Source organism: Diadema setosum, chromosome 1 (genome assembly GCF_964275005.1).
Source record: "Diadema setosum chromosome 1, eeDiaSeto1, whole genome shotgun sequence".
In the NCBI taxonomy this organism is placed as follows: domain Eukaryota; kingdom Metazoa; phylum Echinodermata; class Echinoidea; order Diadematoida; family Diadematidae; genus Diadema; species Diadema setosum.
This window is the reverse complement of record NC_092685.1, coordinates 24,950,712-24,970,522: the sequence shown is the minus strand read 5'-3', so window position 1 is coordinate 24,970,522 and position 19,811 is coordinate 24,950,712. Positions and strand designations below refer to the sequence as shown.

General features: G+C 38.6%; 1 protein-coding gene across 1 annotated transcript in view; it reads left to right on the top strand.

Moving 5' to 3' along the window:
* The window catches only part of LOC140228806 (nidogen-1-like), an 87,337-nt gene that overhangs the window by 29,789 nt on the left and 37,737 nt on the right, over positions 1-19,811 (top strand). Inside the window, exons 5-18 of the mRNA XM_072309083.1 lie at positions 3,824-3,990; positions 5,437-5,583; positions 7,942-8,178; positions 8,976-9,173; positions 10,275-10,499; positions 12,029-12,151; positions 12,679-12,807; positions 13,352-13,486; positions 14,238-14,366; positions 15,151-15,267; positions 16,313-16,438; positions 17,410-17,637; positions 18,505-18,676; positions 19,648-19,805. Coding sequence (XP_072165184.1) covers positions 3,824-3,990; positions 5,437-5,583; positions 7,942-8,178; positions 8,976-9,173; positions 10,275-10,499; positions 12,029-12,151; positions 12,679-12,807; positions 13,352-13,486; positions 14,238-14,366; positions 15,151-15,267; positions 16,313-16,438; positions 17,410-17,637; positions 18,505-18,676; positions 19,648-19,805 — 2,291 coding nt within the window. The remainder of the gene's footprint in view (positions 1-3,823; positions 3,991-5,436; positions 5,584-7,941; positions 8,179-8,975; positions 9,174-10,274; positions 10,500-12,028; positions 12,152-12,678; positions 12,808-13,351; positions 13,487-14,237; positions 14,367-15,150; positions 15,268-16,312; positions 16,439-17,409; positions 17,638-18,504; positions 18,677-19,647; positions 19,806-19,811) is intronic.

The window sequence follows — 19,811 nt, the reverse complement described above, 5'->3', positions numbered from 1 at the left end:
GTGCAACACAGTCACAAGTGAAAAAGACCAATCTTTCAAGGGACAAGTGGAATGGCATGTTAACTGAGATTTTGAGTATAATCGCAAATTATAAATCTCCTTTATAGAGAGATTTCCCCCTTTAAGACCGTAACCCTTTGGCTCTCATAGCAACAAGGGGTGGTACTTGTCAAGAGTAATACACTGTCTTTTGGTAAATGAAACTTCCCATGTGAGTGCTGAAGTTCTGACGATGACAAATTAAAGCTGTGATGTGGATGTGCAGACTCACTGTTCAAAGCTCAAGTTGGAAATAAGAACCCTACAACAAGGAGCTTCTTGCTTACAGTAACTTTGGATGGACTGTCAATTCTATGAACCCTGTTAAGTGTTCTACAGGCAGTGTCAGTCTGCTTTGGTTTCTTTTGGGTGAAGAGTGAAAAACCGTCAATAATTGACAATGTTCAGATGAAATTCTAACTTCATGTACCATCTTATTTTCATGGCGAAGTGGCATTGGTGTACATGGGTTTTGATGCTAAACTTGTTTTGAAATAATCATGGATGCAAAAAGGAGAAACCTATGACTGACCTTCACCTTCATTCATGAACTGTTCTTCATTCAGTAAGTCGATCCAGGTTGATGGTTGCTGCCAAGTATTATGTACAAACAGGTTCCTTGTAGGATGTGAACAATTATTCGCCAGTTTGTCAAGCCGAATGCCATCAGCTGATAGGCATGAAATGCTACCACGAGGAGTAATATTTGTATCTATATGCAATGCAAGGGATGCACTAATATTGAATCCAAAGACTGAGAGTGGTTTTACCTGTGTTAAGTGGAGAGTTTCTTTGTTCATTCAGCTTACATGAAATATTGCAAGACTTTTTGGGATTGAAGGAGCCAGATAGAAGAAAAAGATGACTTACAGAAGAAAGAGGAGGAGGAGAAGGAGAATGAAAGATAAGAAGACCTTGTACACGGGGGTCTGTAGCTGAATAGTCAAGCATTGAGTAGATGTAGGGAAGTTGCAGTTTTTCTTGTAGCAACTAAATATGCTTTATTTCTCATTCCATGTCAAGATTGCATGTCTCTTTCATCTGTTACTGGTGGTAGTATGGATTTGTAAGATTCTCAATCATTGGCTATCTCATTTTCATATAAATCCAGGCCTGTTGCTCACAGAGTAGAATGGAAGCAGCACAAATGTTTTTGAAGTATCACGCTCGTGAGAACCAAATTGTTTTTCAAATTTCTTCCCTTACTCTCTATTGTTTTTTGGGAGGAAACGGTAATGTGTCTAGACTATTTCCCCCATTACAAGTTAAAGCTCACCTACATCTCTGGCCACAACTTAGTGGTTGGTATATGTACATATCCTGTCTGCGGACACAAATAGGTACAAATCAAACATACTCACAAACTTTTTCCCAGGAGACACCCTGTGATCATGGAGTTCCTCTGTTTGATACATTACATAATTAAATTGCAGAAAACATGTTGTGACTATAATTCAAAAGGCCTGCTCTTACATAGAAATAATGTTTTTTTTTTTTTCTGGAATTGAGGTATTCCAAAAGAGATCCCGAATACCAATATCTAGCTATAGATGAATAATCTCTGTGAAGGGCAGCCCATCATACACAGGTCATATACTAGCTATTGTGTGTGTGTGTGTGCTTGATTGGTTCAAATGCCAAGAAATATGCAGGTCATGTTTTATAGGGCCTCAGTGTATCTTGGCAAAGTACTTGCCTTCAAACAAGCTTTGAATGGGGGACAAATAGATTGCCCCTCATAAACTTATTTCGTTTTGGTGCGTTGAGTTTTATATTTGCTGAATTTCTAACCCTACTACCGACAATTCAATTATTGAAGGTCAGGTTTGAGAGTTATGTATACATATATTGGGTCCCATTATCAGGTGCTTTTTTTTAAAGAACACTTGGGATTTTGTGCCAGTTAATCTTTCCAGAAACTATTCTGAGGGTGTGACTATTACAAAGAAGGGCCTCTATGTACAATATACTGTATATTTCCTGTTTTGCAGTGTGACATAACAAAATATAGGTCATCCAGTTTCTCGTACGCATTCTAAGTGTGTCACACATATTCTGGGAGTTGGTATTGGATTGGTATGTGTGAATCATGCTTGTATGTGTGTGTGCGTGTGTGTTGTGTGTGTTACGCTGTTCAGCATGTGTGTCCCTCTATGTGTTGTGAACTTCATGGTTGACAGACCAATGGGTAAAAAAAAACCCCAGGGTTCAAGTAAACATACAGGTGATCGTGTTTGCATTGATCAGACTGTGTACATACATACAAAAAAGAGGAAGAATAGAATACATACCTCATAATTATGTTCTGTACTTGATGTCACCTATCCAAGGAACTCACTTGTAACAATTCAAGGGCACATGAAAAAAGATAAATAATACCTTTCATCTTGTCTGCACAGATCACATCAAAAATTTAAAATGATATCTTTGATCATGTTTGCGCAGATCACATCAAAAAGTTGAAATGTTTATATGACATCCCCCTCAAGAAAAAAAAAAAGAAAGGAGAAAAAGATAGAAGATTGATAGATAAGAAAATCCTCCTTCTACCAACAGTGAAAAGAAACTACATACTGGAAGTTTTTGATTAGATAGTGATGCAGTCACTTTTCAAAGACAGATAAGCAAAATAATCATAAGCAAAATAATCATCAGCAAAATAATCATACATAGTACTATAAGAAAGACCTTCATAGTAACAAAGATGTGATGCAAAATTAAGTCATCAACAACTGGAAGAAAGAGCCAAAGACAGCATGATATCTTTGTTTGTCTCATTTTCCTACACAATTATCTGTTTATTTTGGAGACAACATGAGTACCTATACTATTTAGACCCTTTATGGTAAGCATGCACAGAAATTGTCAACAATAAAAGTATGCAACCAAAAATCCTTCAGTGCTTTTCAGAAATCACAAGCGGTGGAAAGTAGGTACAAATGTAAGCCATGGATTTCAAATGCATGCAGCAACTCAAACCATATCCCAAAGTAAGAAATGAACCAGGTGACAATGATTCACTGTGCTGCCAGTCTCTGTGGACCTGTCATCAAGGGTAGTCAAAAAAAAAAAGAAGAACTAAAATCACCTCAAAAATCAACCATCCACAACAAAAGTGGTGGTCATCTTTACCGATGCATGCAGATAAGCTTTTCAGAGTAGACTTCAATTCGTTGGCAGATGCATTCTAAATTCTGTCATTAACAAAGCCCTCTAGCCTTGCCTGTTTTTAGCACCAAACATCCAATGACATCAGCATTCAGCCTAGAAGGTATATGATCCAACATATCAATTCAGAGGCATTTTATGAAAGATGCAGTGTTCCATATGCTCCACAATGTAGATCTTTCTTTTCTGGTGTATCCATAGGGGATGTGAGACATCTTGCCTCCCTGTTTCCATGTAATCAAGAATGTAATTATGCAATATCTTTTGAAAGTATGTGAAGAGTTTTATACAGCATCATCAGCTGTGAAATTGTGTCCTGGTAATGTTGGAGGATCTGTCAGTGATCATGAGAAGCATTGATTTCATACTTCGTATTTCACATGATGCATGTAAAGTTATGTAATACTGTACCTTGGCAAGTTTAAAAGCCAGTTGGAATATGCTGTGATTGTGAAGCTCAGAGAATGTTGTGTGTCTGTTTCTAATGAAGTGAATTGGTTACTTACAGTGTACAAATCACTGTTGATTTGCTGCAAGTCCAGTTTTGCTGATGAGTCACCAAACCAATATGTATTTGCGGTGTTTTTGTGTGTTTATTTATTTATTTTGACCACAGAGACTCCAATGTGGGCCGAAATGGGATGTGGGCCTACCAGATTGATGGACGCCTGGACGGAAACATCTACCCTGCTGTGCCCATGGTTCAGCCAGTGCAAGAGGAGCGCCCGCAGGCTGATTCACCACCTGAAGCAGGATTTGATCTGCAGCTGGATGCGGCTAACAGTTGAGTGGCCTGTCCATTGATTGAAGGCCTTGCCTGACTTTTGTCCTTGCACGTCATGGCAAGGTTATTTGTTTGTTCTAGTGGTTTTGTATTTCTGTCACCTTTTTTTTTTTTCTAAGGGATTGTACTTTTTTTCTTTATGAGCATATATTGAACATTGCGCAGCATATATCATGCCCGTGACTTATAGAAAAAAGACAGAAAGAAGAAATTATGAATTAAGGAAATGTGTAGCATTTGATATTCTAGTATGAGAAATACATATCTATAGGCCTAATAGTCCATTTGCTCACTAATGCACCCTGTTTTCAAATGGTACAATTCATATTTTATTAGTTGTGTTTATATCTGTGATGTATTGTTGTTATTCAGACTTATGAACGCATTGACATTGTAGTTTACCTGTTTGTTGAAATACCTAATACAAGCCGTGTCCCACCACAAACCTTTCTTGTAATACCTTTTATTTGGTCATTTTATGATGTCACCATGATGTCATGCTTGGACAGCCATGCATACTCAATATGTAGTACCGATCATGAATAGAGATCTACTGGCAACTCTTTGAAAACTTGAATGACTTTAATTGCAGACAGAAGACGTATATAGCTATGGATTAAAGCGTTTTTCTGGATTTGGCTTGAAGGTATAACTACTTTTGCCCCAGTGCTGAAAGCAACAAAGTAAGAAAAAAAAATCATTCTCACTTGCTGCCAAATGTGAAGAGTTATCTTATGGTGTCTTCTTTAGATTATTTGCTGCATTAGACACCAGGCAACAGTCCAAGATTTTTTAAGGTATATAACTACTTTGGCCCCAGTGCTGAAAGCAACAAAGAAAGAAAAAAAAAAAATCATTCCCACTTGCTGCCAAATGTGAAGATTTATCTTATGGTGTCTTCTTTAGATTATTTGCTGCATTAGACACCAGGCAACAGTCCAAGATTTTTAATTCATTTTGAAAAAAATTACATTATGGGGATCCCAAATCGGGGCTTCATTCTTGAAAATCTCTTCAAGTTCTTAGGGATTGTAATCATAGTTGAAGACCAGCTAGATTGATATGCAGCCAAAAATGTATTGCCTTTGATTAAGTTGGTATTCTATTTGTTAGGCATGATGTACAGGTTGTATTGATATAAGCTGTGAGTACATCATTCAATATCACCGTCTGAATATAAGGGACATGGGGGGGGGGGGATAATTGTTCAAGCAAGTTGAAGCTTTGTCATAAGAGTATGATTTCATTACTTCAGCACCTCTGTTTGTTTGTTTGTTTGGTGTTTGTTTTTTGTTTTTTTTTTGGGGGGTTTATATGAAGAAAAAAAGTGATGCCGTACCAAGCATTGCATCTTTTTTTTTTTAGAATGTTCATGTATGTGTTTGTTGTTTTCTACTTTCTTTCATTGTTGTTTCTTCTTTTTTTTTTCTGTTTTTGCTTCGTAGCATTTGATGTTGAAGTTCTGGCCTTTGAAGATCAGTGTACCAAGTATACATGCAGTGTCAATGCCAGGTGTGTGACGTACCCGACCGGCCACTGCTGTTCGTGTAACGAGGGCTTCATTGGAAATGGCCTCTACTGTGACCCTGTCAGTAAGTAGATTCCTCTAAGAAAGTTCATGGCAAGATTTCACCAATAATTTGTCATCAATTGTCAGTGGAAAGTCTGAAACCAAGAAAACCAGATGCAACTTAGCTGTACATCACCCAATCAGCATGATTACTTTGAAATATGTGGCTTTTAGTTTTCTTCCATTGATGATAAAATGGGTCCTAGTCTGGAATTTAGGAAATGAAAAAAAAAAAAAATGGCAACCATGAGTCATTCTTCCCCTAGAGTATAGCTGCTGTGGCTGTGTTTTTGTGTACATATGTGTGAGTGAGTGTGTGGGTGTTTGTTTGTGTGGGTGGAGAAGTTGTGACTGGCTGCTGTCAAAACCACACATGGTGTGCTCCTTTCCCATGGTGGGTAGAGAGAAAATGGAAACTCCTGAGGCAGGCAGTACGCAGTCACCCCCCCCCCCCCTTTTTGTTTTCTCATGTCTGCGTCTGTGTCTACTTCTGTGTTCATAACTCTCAATAGATTTCTTCCCCTCCCTTATCTACCCACTTTTGGGCACATAGTATCAACACCCCTGAAAACTTTCAGTGTGAGTTCAAAGTTCAAAGGTCATATTAAAGTGAAACTTCATTCCTTGTTCAACAGGGTTTTTTTTTTTTTTTTTTTTAACACAAAGATTTAAAGTCATATTGACAGGATGACAGTTTCAGTAAAATAAGAAAATTTTTTTAAAGTGAAATTGTAGAAACTCTTTTTTTGAATAAGTTGTGATGCATAGATGGTGAAAGCAAAGGTACAGGAAGGTAGTTCCAGTGAAATAGGACAAGATATGACAGGTGTAAAATTTTATGTTTCAAACACTTTCATGAAGCAGTCATAATCACAAATCTGCAAATGTGATAGGGCCCTGATTTTTTTGTCACATCACAAATCTCCTTTGAACCTGAACACACATTCTTTTTTTAATATCCTTCTGTTTGAAATATAATTGAAACAATAAATTTTATCATGCATGTGAATGAATGAGAGGCAAAATGATTAGACCACAAGGTAAGAACCTGATGTTGGTGTAAGTTTCATATGACAAATATGCTTATGACATATATTAAAGTATATTGCATGTCGGGGTGGGGGGGATGTTCATCAAATCATACTACAAGCCTTTTACTGTAACCATTCATGTCTCATACATGCTGAAACACACACACACACTCTCTCCCACTCACACACGCGTGCACACTAAGATCTAAGATATGAATGCTCAAGCACATTGTCTGTACTGCTGAGGGCACAAGTAGTGTAGTCATATATTTTATGGATATTGTTTCTCTTTAGTCAGAAAGTTGTTTATTTAAAGAAAAAAATTGGAAAAGCAAACAAGAAAGGTGTCTCCCAACATACATAATTGAGTCATTTATCTGTCTCCTCTACCAATTGCAGTGTCATTTGCCATACAATGTATACTTGATGTTACAACAGATGTTTCTTTTCCGTATTACATAGTAATGTCGCATTGGTATTATCTTGCATAATGTACACGTAGGACTTCATACCACACCAGTGTGGATTTCCGTCTACCTATCAAAGAGGATTTGACAATGATGACACACACTCTCTGTAAACCCAAACTCAATTATACTCCTAACTCTGAAGGGATTAACTGCAAGAGATCCTCCATTTAAGTTGTGATGAGCGGAGGATTATGCAGCCTACCAAGTGTTTGAGGTGTTTTGAATGGGTATTGTGATGACTCATCGGAACACTGTGAATAACCACACTGCCAGAACAACAACAAAAATAAAAGAAAGAGAAAGAAAAAAACTTTGCCGTCTGTGCTTGTCCTGTGATTTACAGTATCATGTCTTTCAGATGTATGTGCTGGAACCTTTAACATGAACACATTGAATGCTGTCCAGGGGGATCATGTCTTGAATAACCTGTTACGGGTTGCTGGCAAGAGGTGGGGCGGGGGGAGATGGGGAGTTGACATTTGGTAAGCTGAGATCATTATATTCTCTCAAGTTTTTCATCAGTTGAAGAAATTATTTTTGAGCTCTACCCTAAGAGCAACAAAGATATTTTGATTTGCTGAGGACACTGTTAAATGTCCATAAAAGAACAACTATTTTTATCACAACTCATTGCCAAGCCTTCATTGATATAGGTAAGCATCAATTATTAAGTTTTTTAAAACGCTGAATGATCTGTGGGTTGTTGTTGTTGTTGTTTTTTGTGTGTGTGGATGAACGGCAATTTGTTATTAAAACATTGAATAGTCAGTGCTAATTTATGTTGATAAAGGACAATTTGGCAAGTGATTGCATAAAAACAACTTGGCAAAAGAATTCATTAATTTGAATAACTACTCGGTATTTTGTTTGTCTGTTTAGATGAAAATCGCAGGTTGAATGCACGCGTCAACGGAACTGTCAATGGCATCAACCTGGGCAATGACTTGTACCTGCACACCTTTGTCATGGCCGAGGGTGGGCGCACATTCACCGCCATCAGCCCCTTGCCCCAGGCTGTGGCCTACTCCATGCAGCTGCTCCTGCCCATTGGAGAGCTGATGGGTTGGCTCTTTGCTGAGCCTGCCTCCAAAGGCATCAACGGCTTCATGCAGACTGGTGAGTGAACCTAAGATGTTATTGCTTAGGGTTAAGGCTGGCCAGTGAGAGTCAAAAGCTCAGCCGTTGTTAGTTTTGTATCTGAAATTATCAAAATGATATCAGTAGAGCTGATGATTATGATGATAAATATTTTAATGGTGATGATAAAATTATAATATTATCATGAGTTTTGCCATTGTTGTAGTTTCTTTTATCAATATCAGTAGCAGCATTCATAGAATTCTGCTCATCTGAGCAGTTATAACAGTCTATAGAAAAATTGTGGGCATTTTGTAATGGCTTGATTTTGTTGTACAGTCAAACCTGTCTGTAGCAACCACCGTCTATAACTACCACCTGCCGTATGCAACCACTAAGCACATTTCCCCCCACGAGAAAAGCCATGTTGTCTATAGCAGCCACATGTCTACAATGGCCACTTTTCGTCTCCCTTGGGGTGGCTGCTATAGACAGGTTTGACTGTATTTGACTTTGTTGGCTTATTGGATGGTATATACATGACAGTTTTATCATTCTTTCTTTACGTGATACTTTTGAAAGTCTTCCTTCGGTGATAAATACAGACTTCCCGAGTAAGCTTCTTTTTTTTTTATTGTATCGATGGATGGGAAGCTACTGCAACTTCCAAAATTTCTCATCGTAATGTTTGCAAGAACAGAGAAAATAAACTGAACAATAAATTATACTGCAGTGTCAGTCCCCCCCTTGGTCTCCTCACAGTGACCATGTCTGAGAGAGATATGAGGGTTTTTTGACAATTGACTACCCCTGAAAGCTTGCGTCTTCTCCAACAGGTGCCAATCTGGAGTACTCCGCCAACGTGGTGTTCCGCAGCGGAGAGAGAGTGAGCATCAGGCAGATCCTGAGGGGACTGGACAACGAGGGAGAGAACCTGGGCTTGGTCACCATCGAGGGGACCCTTCCACTCATCCAGCAGGGACTCACAATCACTGTGGAGAGTCAGTCTGTTGTCTACACCAAGAACAGGCCAGGTAAGTTTAGTTATGTCCTCTTTCTCCCAGGACACCTACACTAATTTTTTTTTTTTGTTGTTGTCTGGTAGCCTGTTCAGGCTAATGGTATCTTTGAATTTCAAATTTTGGTGGCCTGAAAAGAAAATGTGTTGGCTCAAAATATATAGAAACATGACATTTCAATTTGAAATCTAGTTGACCGATCGGGCCACCAAAAGATAACCTTCTTGGAAGTCTGGTGGCCCGACATTAATTTATGGTGGCCCCGGGTCACCAAGCCACTGCTACTGTTGAGCTGTGCTTCTCCTGTCCACAATACTTCCAAAGAGTCATCTTTGATCATTCACAATTTTAAGAACAGATCACAGTGCTGCATACACATGTATGAGTATGTTATTTGTTTGCATACTGCCACAGTTTAGCGTTGTTGTTGGAATCACGAAGAATATGAAAATAATCGTCCAACACAATACATGGAGATGCAGTTGATGAAATTCAATCAAAGTTGGTAGGAGTTGCTATGTCAGGCCAGATAATCATCATGATGTTGCAGTTAGTCTGGCAGTTGTGAATGTGAAGAGTCAACATCCTGGTGTGAAATCAACTGTTTGATGATACAAGAACAAGAACGTCGTATGATAAAAGAGTGCGTTTTGCAGTGTTGATTGGCCAGACTTGTCAATGTTCAGGAATAGAGGAGATCACACAAAAGATATATTTGATGAAAGTGTATGTATGGCATTTAGGGGAAAGTTGTGATAGTTACGCCTAATGATATTAGTTGATGGGTACCTCGAAGTTCCTGGGACCAAAGTCGAGCTGAATCAATAAAACATTTCTTGCTCACTTGCCACCGCCAGCTAAGTGAATGATATTCACTAAAGTGGCTTGGGATAAACATGTGGAGGCATATGAAACGTGGTATATAGATACTGAATATTCCAAAGGGTTTGATTATGCTATTGAGTGAAAAATATCTTCTCTCAACTAGCTTTTCAAGCTCAAAGACAAAACAGGCTGTATGTTTCTGACAGCAAAAAGCTGTATATTATATGGAATAATCAAAGTACTTTGCAAACATAGCTAGGAAATACTCTTTGCCCACTGTTCACCATGCAGGATACGTGTACTCCGAAGAGCGACGTATGCTCCAGGCCGGCAGCGACTCGGTGGAATTCACCGTGGAGCAGACCATCACCTTCCAGGAGTGTGAGGCCGACGACATCAACACGGATGCGTCGCTGACGGCGATGAGGATGAACACCAGCTACGCCTACTCCATGTTCGAAACTGAAGAAGAGATCCTACGGTATGCCATGATCACCGCTGTTGGCCCCGATGCAGGTACTTATACCCTCTCGATAAGTAGATGTAATAGAGTGCCATCAGATTTGCCTAATAATTTACAAGAACTGACTTAATCTGGACTCAACTGAACTTGGAGTTTTTTTATGGGGGAGGTGGGACTCTAAACTTTGAAATCTTACCAGAAAAAGATAAAAACTACCACACAACATGTGGTAGTAATCTATACCGTTCAGTTATCTCTAAGGGATGCTTTGACAGCATGGATAAATGTGTTCAGAGATGTATGGTCATGTTCTGGCTGGATTTTTTTTTTCAATGTTTTTGATAAAAAAGGAAAACTCAAGACATTTCTCGATGCATTTAAACCTTTAATCCTGTGAGATCAGGTAGTATGTGTACGACATATGCTATTATTCTACATATTTTGCGGTTGTAAAGTTTGGAGATGCCAGTTTATTGTGCAAAATTGTTTGATAAATGAAATAGGCCTGCCTCTGAATTCCTACATTTGATTTGCTGTGATGAATATGATGCTGGTCTGCACTTTTATTTGTGTAAACATTTCTGTGTTGCATCAGTTGATGTTTTAATCACATGATCAGTCCATTGATACTATCAAGAACATGCAGTTTGTTTGTGTTTTTTTTTCCTTTTGTGTGTGTGTGTGTGTGTGTGTGTGTGTTTGTCTTTTTTAAGAAGAAGAAGGTATCGTTTTGCGAGAAAGGTGGATTGAAGACTTGTGTCTTCACTGATGTAATATGATCATGAATGGCTAGCGAGTTCCACATCATGGAATATCTATAAGCTCTGTTCTCCCATTGATTGAAGTGATAGTCTTTTTGTACCTTTCTGATGTGAGGAGTATCAGCTATCGACTGGCAAATGAAGCCATCCATTACTAGTACATGCAAGTCAGTGGTTCTGGTCATTAGGGTCAATCGACACGAAGGACATAATGCAGGGGTATTGATAAAGGGATTAGAGTGTGAGTGGTGTGACTAATCGCACTGCAACAGTCACAATGCGACCACTGAGTTCAACAGACTGAATCATCCTGCTTCACTTCTTCTTTGACTAGATATGACTCTTAAGCTTGTTAAAAGGGTCATCACTGAGGCCATTTTTTACATAAGCAATAAAAAAAAAAAACCACAAAAAAACCCACACAAAACAAAAGACATAACAATGAAACAAATATAGATCACCCGACAATGGCGACAGTGGATTTATGATTGTAACTCGAATTTGAAAGCTCAGACAGGCTCAAACATCAGAGAAAAGAGCAGTTTGTGTGTGTTTACAAGGCCTTAAAATTCTTTTATTGTTTCCTTTGATAGAGGGGATGGATTATTTTGCAGTGGACACAGTTTTGCGCATGATTTCTCTTGCATTAACTGAGTGGCAATTTGATACCATATTAGAGGTCCATCTTTGTGTATTCTTTTTCTCCTTCAGAGAGAGACCTAAATTTCTCAGAGATGCCATCTCTGCTTGCTTAATGTCTATCCACACAAACCGGCACCCCTCCTATTCACTGTTTCCATTCTATTCTCTTTGTGGCTCAGGAGTTCCTACCAATCCTTGTCAGAACAACAATTGTGATGTTAACGCCAGATGCCTGGCCCAGGGAACCAGCTTCGAATGTCGGTGTAATCCGGGATACACTGGAGATGGATTCTTGTGTGCCGGTGAGATGACACAGCTCTCTTTCTCTTGTTTTTCCCTTTTCTCTTTCATAAGAACATTTTGTCTGACACATCAATCCACCCCCTCCCATTGCTCTTTCTCTTTTTTCCCCTCCAGTTTTCCTTCTAAAACAAATTTTGTTTGACCGATCAGTTATCTGACCGACTAGTTGGTATAAGATGTAGACCAAACTTGGTCACATCATTGAGAAGTTTGTGTGTCTTTTTGCAAATCTGTCGCATTTGCTACTAATGGAAGGTTCATAAATTTCATCCGAATACCAATATTGTGTCATGAGCCATCTGCAGATTAATGTTTACAATACATGTATATATGTAAAATAAAATGGGGATCTTGCTAACATATGCTTGTACCTCTGTCAGGAGGAAAAAAAAAAATCAAAACACCTTCTCAATGGGAACCATGTATTGCATTCTGTACATACAGCAGTGTATGTGGTAATTTTGCATATATGCCTTTCACAAGAATCACTTCAGTTGAGCTCCACTGTTGTTTTTGCACACAATAGAGCAACAGGCCAATCCTTGCGAGAACCACAACTGTGACGCCAACGCCGACTGTTACCCAACCTCGAATGATGGTTACACTTGCCAGTGTCGTCCAGACTTCACTGGAGACGGATTTTCCTGTCGGCGAGGTAGTTCATTGAAATCATTGAAAATTACAGCTTGGCTGATATCAAATTGCACTGCCATGCTGTTTCAATACTTTCTTCTTGCTTTTTAGGACATCATCAGTTGGTATAATAAAACAATAATAATAAAATTGGTATAATAAACCAAAACACATGCACACCAACACACAAATAAATGTACTGGTATATATTCTGTCAATTCATGTGTAGATATATATCTATTGATTGATGGATCGATCAATCGATCAATATATAGATAGATGGATAGATGGATAGATAGATAGATAGATAGATAGATAGATGGATAAATAGATAGATAAATAGATTCATGTACTTACATATAGATACAGTATATGCACAATGGTGTACTTTGATAAGAACAAAAGCTGCCTTAATATAGCTATCATTACTGTCATTTGTTGACATACTTGTCTTCCTATCGGTAGGTAAAACTTTCCATCTCATCACATTTCATTCCTGTAATGTGGGCTCATTTCTTGTCTTCTCTCCTTTTTTTTTATATGATAAAAAAACGACACCAACACAGATACTATCAACAATGGAGGAAACCCATGTGACACCAATGATTGTCACCGGTATGCCTACTGCTACCCCGTCCAAGACAGCTTCTACTGCGAGTGTGCTCCAGGCTTCAGTGGGGATGGGCGCATCTGCGAGAGAGGTAGAAGTGACAGGACTGTTTTGCTTCATTTGCTAGGTCGTCATCGTTGTACAGTCCGACATGCGTTTACTCTCTGACCATGTCGGGACTGATGCCCATCCTGATAAGCAATTCAGCCAGATATGGGAGAAACAATACGTTTGAAATCACTTTTTTTTTTTCTTCACTGCTTGGAGGCAATAGAATAATAAAAAAGTCCGGATAAGAGAGGGCCATAGGAACGAGGTCAGAATTTATGTGATTGTCGTGTAGTTTGTGCTTGTCCTCATGATTTTAACAATTTTGTGTGTGCAATCATTTGATGTGTTTCAAAGGTGATAAATTGGCATTATTTCCTTGCACGAGGGAAGAAATGAAGGCTGAGCCTTTTCATGAAATGTGTAATGTCAACATTGTAATGTAATATGTAAGTATATAATCAGTCTTTTAAACTGTGCCACATTCAATGAAACTTTTCAGGATTAGGAAGAAAAAAATCATACTAGAAATCTCCTTTTTTAAAGAAAAAAAAAGTCATATCTTTTATTTCATTTCCTAAGAGCGCATTTGCAAATCTCTTACAGTTATGCATAGCATTAGATTGTAGGTAGGCTCAGTGTAAGGAAATGAACACTTGGAGTGGAAAGGATGCATGGCATTTCATCTATGCAGAATGCACGATTGCTACCACTTACAGTCATCAGTAGGATATTTATCAGTGAAGGAAGAATACCTGCTGTAAGTTCCTCTTCATGTGTTTCTGTAATGGCAGACGAGCCAGTAGACCCATGCGAGAACAACCGATGTGATCCAAATGCACAGTGTCGCCCGGTTGAGGGGGGCTACACTTGCTCCTGCAACCCAGGCTACCAAGGAGACGGCTACAGGTGTAACCTACCAGGTAAGCTTTGACTTCCGCACAGTCTTGTTGCCAAACTGCCTGGATGATGGACATAATAATTTTGTTGTTGTTGTTATATTCCCGCAATATGTTCAAGCACTTTAAAAAATACAAGTGTAAATTTTGGTGTGTTTACTTTTTTGTACTTGGTACTTTGATTTAAATTTTTATTTCATTCCTGCTATTTGAAGATAGGCATAAACATATACAGTACATGGTTTCGTACATGATTTGAAATAAAATATGAAATGTACGGCAACTAATAAGCATGTACCAGCATACATCAATTAATTTTGGGAGCATGTGTAATCCTGTTGCATTTTTCAGAAGACTACAAAATGTGTCAAATTGACTATCTAAAGCGTTTACTAATAGCTGATTCAGATATCTTGAAATCATTATTTGTATCTTGCATCGTATTACTTTACAAAGCCTATGAAGTGATGTGATTGAAATGCAATAAACAAAAGCGGCTATCATATGTTAATAGAAGTGATATAGAATAAAAATAGTATACATTGTCATCACAAAGAAAAAGAAAAAGGTACTGTGTTCAATTTGTTCTTACCAATGGGTGCACATCGAATTTCCAATACGCGAAGTGCACACTTATGCTCATAAATATCGCAAGGGGCCCCTTTGTGAAACAACATAACAGTTGGAAGGGTTACCCTGCCAAACTAAACTTGAAAATATACAACTTTCTTGCAGCAGGTAACTGCATTAGACAGCACTGTCTTCTTCAGGGAGTTTAAAAATATACTATACCCACATCTCTCTCTAGATCAACTGGTCTCCCTGTGCTCCGACTGCAGCACCGAGGCCGATTGCCTGCCAGAAGGTCGTGGGTACAGGTGCCTCTGTCGTGCCGGATTTCAAGGGAATGGCATCACTTGTGAAGGTGAGGAGTGACCCACGCGATTTTTGTGATGGCACTGGCGGAAGAAACTCTTCACAAATTCAGGGATTTAGACTATCATTGCAGTGCTGCAGGGAAATGTACATTTTGATCCTCTCTGAGGAAAGAAGAATGTTTATATAACCTTGTCTAGGCCTACCTGTTTTTACAAATATCTGTTCATAATGAAATATGGGATACCAGGGGGGTGTTTCATCAACGTTTGTCAGCGCTGACAAGTTGTCAGCGCTGACAATTTCAGCAAAATCCTTGGTTTTGATTGGATGAGATGCTCTGGTCACTGACTGTTACTATGGTGACTGTCAGCACTGACAACTTGTCAGCGCTGACAAACGTTGATGAAACCCCCCCCCCAGTATGTTAATTTTTTTTTTTTTTTTTGCCTTCTTTTTTTTTTGGGGGGGGGGGAGTGGAAATTTCCTCCAATTTGTTTCTATTTTTTTTAATTTCTGGGTTGTTAAATATGCAAGCGTCATATTTCAGTAGCATTGTCATAATAGACATAATATTAAGAATAATAGATTCAGGGAAGTGGTAATAGCACTAGAAGAAATAATAGTAGTGGTAGCAGTATTAGTGGTATGAGAAGTAGCAGTATAGTTACAGTCTCAAATCAACTAAACAAGGCTAAAGAGCCAATGAGAATCACATGTTTTGAGATATATACTCATGTTGCATTTTAGCATTGACTAGTAATCTTGTGTTATTTAGAAAATTCAGTGTTCTAATGTTGAACGGTATTAAGAATAGCAAACTGATGATGGTGATGGTGATGATGATGATAATGATAATAATAATGATGATGATGGAAGGCAATGATGGTGATGTTGATGGTTTTGTTGATGACGAGGAAAGTAATGATGGTAATGATCGTACTAGTAATGATAAAAGTGATAATGTCATCAACAACAATTATATTAGTGGTAGAAATAATCATAAAGTAGCAAACATTCATAGTTATGGTACCTGTACGATAGTAACATTGATATAATCATTGCCATGACATTTTCATTATTTTGATATCTAGACATAAACGAGTGTGTTGAGGGGGTGGAAATTGCCTGCGATCCCAACGCCCAGTGCTACAACACACGTGGTTCCTACACCTGCTACTGTAGGAGTGGCTTTAGAGGAAATGGATTCACTTGTGAAGGTAATTAAAAAAAAATAAATTTTAGCTATTTTGATGTTCAACTGATAATGATTTAAAAAAAAAAAAAAAAATATATATATATATATATATATATAATATAGATGTAAATCAGATTTATAGAATACACCACATACTGACCTACCTAGAACAGTTTTCTATCATCAGTAAGAAAGGATTAACATTTTTGCTCAAAGAGTATACAATTGTGAATTTTCTGTTTTCAGTCAAATATACAGAATTTTTGCCAAGTGCTGCAGTTGTTGTAACTAGGCATCATATCACACAGATTCATGCACAGGCGACTCCTGTTGTAAGGAACTCCTCGGGACCGGCAGTTTTTTCTTATGTTATATTGAAATTTCTTAATAGGCGAACATATAAGGTATATAAAGATGTATGTATATATATAATTTGGGGACCTCAATTTTTACTCAGTTATAACCAAATTTCATTATCATCGAGTTTGTTATTATGGGAGGGCACTGTATATCATTTGTTTGCTGTTGGGTGAGATATTGTTTATATTTTAATAAATGTTTGTTTATTGCTATCAATTTGGATGATTAGAAATACCACAGTGCACTCCCATTATAACGAACATGGTTATAATGAAATTCTGTTTATAATGCAGTAAAAATTTAGCCGGCAATGTTATCCACTCTGTGTATTTTTAATTGTTTATATGTTCGGTTATATGAAATTTTGATATAACGAAAGAAAACTGCTGGTCCCGAGGACTACGTTATAATGGGAGTCCACTGTACTTCATTTTACTCTCTCTCTTTGCCCTCTCCTCTTATCCGCATATTCCTCTTTCTATTTACACATACACTCACACGCAAACACTCACACAAACGCACATATATACACACTAACTCCTTATTCCCTCTGCCTCACTTTGCCTACCTACTTCTCTACTTTTTTGGGTTTTTTTTTTTTCTCTCTCTCTTCTGTCTCGTTCTATGTCTCAGGTCTGCCCCAGGCGGAGGGTGCCCTCGTCTACGGCCAGGGAATGTCGGTGATGTACAGGCCCCTGGACGGCCAGAGCGGCAACAAGGTCTTCATGCGCACCCGCCAGACGGTGGTGGGCGTGGCCTACGACTGCCAGGAGGAGAAGGTGTACTGGAGCGACATCTCTGGCCGCACCATCATGAGGTCATCCATGGATGGCAGGGATGCCAGCGTTGTTGTCAACACAAGTATGTTCACTCTCATTCATTATTACCAAGATATATCTTTTACTAGTGAAATCCTCTTCAGTGATTGGTCTACACAGCATCATGTGACCAAACATAATTTTTCTGTGTCGTCGATGATGTTGAAGACTAAATGCTAATAGAGAAAAATGCGCTGTATCGTGATGTGATAATCATGGTATAGTGCATTGTACCATTAATGTAACATCATACGAAATCAATCTATGTTTTTCATCGATAGCATGTATAAAGTGCTATTTGGTATCAGCCTCATAGACCATAGGGTAAATCGCGTCCACTGCACGGCAGTACACTGATTGTTTGCACTGGACTATGTAAAGCTTTTTATTTTAACAATTTTATTATCTTTTGATTTATTGGAGGGATATAAAACAAATATATTTTGCGCTCTTTTGAGCCACCAGTGAAATTATTGATTCCTCAGTGATAAAGACTGCATTATTCTCTGTGGATCTCTGCCCCTCACAAGAAAACAGTGCTATTTCATGCCACATCAGAATCTATCATTTCAACTGGAGCCTCTCAGTACATTGCATGTTTATTCATTATGATATATTTTCTAGCGAATGCAGCACTGTTCATACCTTCCTCAGATATCAAAGAGGAGCTATAGTCACTCATTGGATAAGACCAGGGCATACAGATGATTGTAACTATTGCAAGTACAATAGATGTAATTAAAAAGCAGTCAAGAGAGGGAAAACAAAGTTCAGCTCTGAGTAATCTAGGGTGTTTTTTTCCGTAGTAACTGAAGTCAGTTATTCCAGACATCCTTGTAAAAAAAACTGGCCCCGGGAACAGTAAAATCAAGATATGTAAATTTTGACGTACCACTTCAACATATCACAGGTCTCAGCAGTCCGGAGGGTATTGCCATTGATCACCTCAGCCGAAACATATACTGGACCGACTCTGGCAACGACCGCATCGAGGTTGCCAACTTGGATGGCAGGAATAGACACGTTCTCTTTGACACAGACCTAGAGAACCCCAGAGCCATCGTGGTCGATCCTGTCGGAGGGTAAGATATGGATGTGCCTCAACCTCTTTCCTTTTTCTTTTCTTTTTTTTTCCAACCAAATGTGCATAGCTCCTCTCTAGTTTTTCTATTGTTCTCTTTCATTAATTCCATGAGCCTAGCTGATATTACATTACAAATAATTGAAAGCTTTTATGTAGAAATGGTGAATGGAGTGTAAACATTTCTGTGCTTGTCACTTTTGTGGGATATAGTTCTGCATTGTCATTTAAAAAAATTATATATGTAACGTCTCTCACACCCGAGTTACAAAGTAGCACTGCTGTAGAATCACCACTGCTGTAGAATCACCACTTACAGCTTTTATACACTGTATAAATGTATAACGCTGTGGTGGCTTGACAATGAAAATAATTTATCCTCATTGACGTAGCTGTGAAATGATTTCCAGGTGGACATATAGTATAGAACTGTACTTCTCAACTAGCGGGCCGCGAAGTTCTCACAGATGGGCCGCAATGTCTTCCCAAAATGAAGATCAAAAAGATTTGTATTCAATGTACACATGTAACTGGGCCTGAAAAAGTTAGCAGAAGCCAAAATTGGCCTCAGGTTGACAAATATTGAAAAGCACGGGCATGGAATTAGAGTGCAGAAGTATAGATACATAAGAAGGCAAATAAGTACAGCAGTTTGAAACTTCGCCATCTGGATACCTATGAAAGAATGTCACCATACTAGGTACTTGTAAACCGTTACAGAAGCGATCTATCGTAACAGAAATTTCAGTGGGAAAATTGATGTTGGTGAATCGCATCATGCACTAATTTTCTTTCTTTTTTTACCATGTGATAATTATCAGTCAAGTGCAGTTTCTTCAAAGCTTCATTGATTCAATATCAGAACCACTAGGTAGCTTGTAGGACCTTGCAATACGCATTTTCTTTATCTGAATATATTGTCAGAAGATGCCTGTGATGGAATTACTCAACTCTTACCTGCCGCTTGTACAGGTACCTTTACTGGGCAGATTGGGGCCGCAGATATCCGAAGATCGAGAGGTCCTTCATGGATGGGACCAACCGAGAGGTCATGGTGGACTCCAACCTTGTGATGCCCAACGGTCTCACCATAGATACCGTCTCCCAGCTCCTCTGCTGGGCTGATGCAGGCAAGT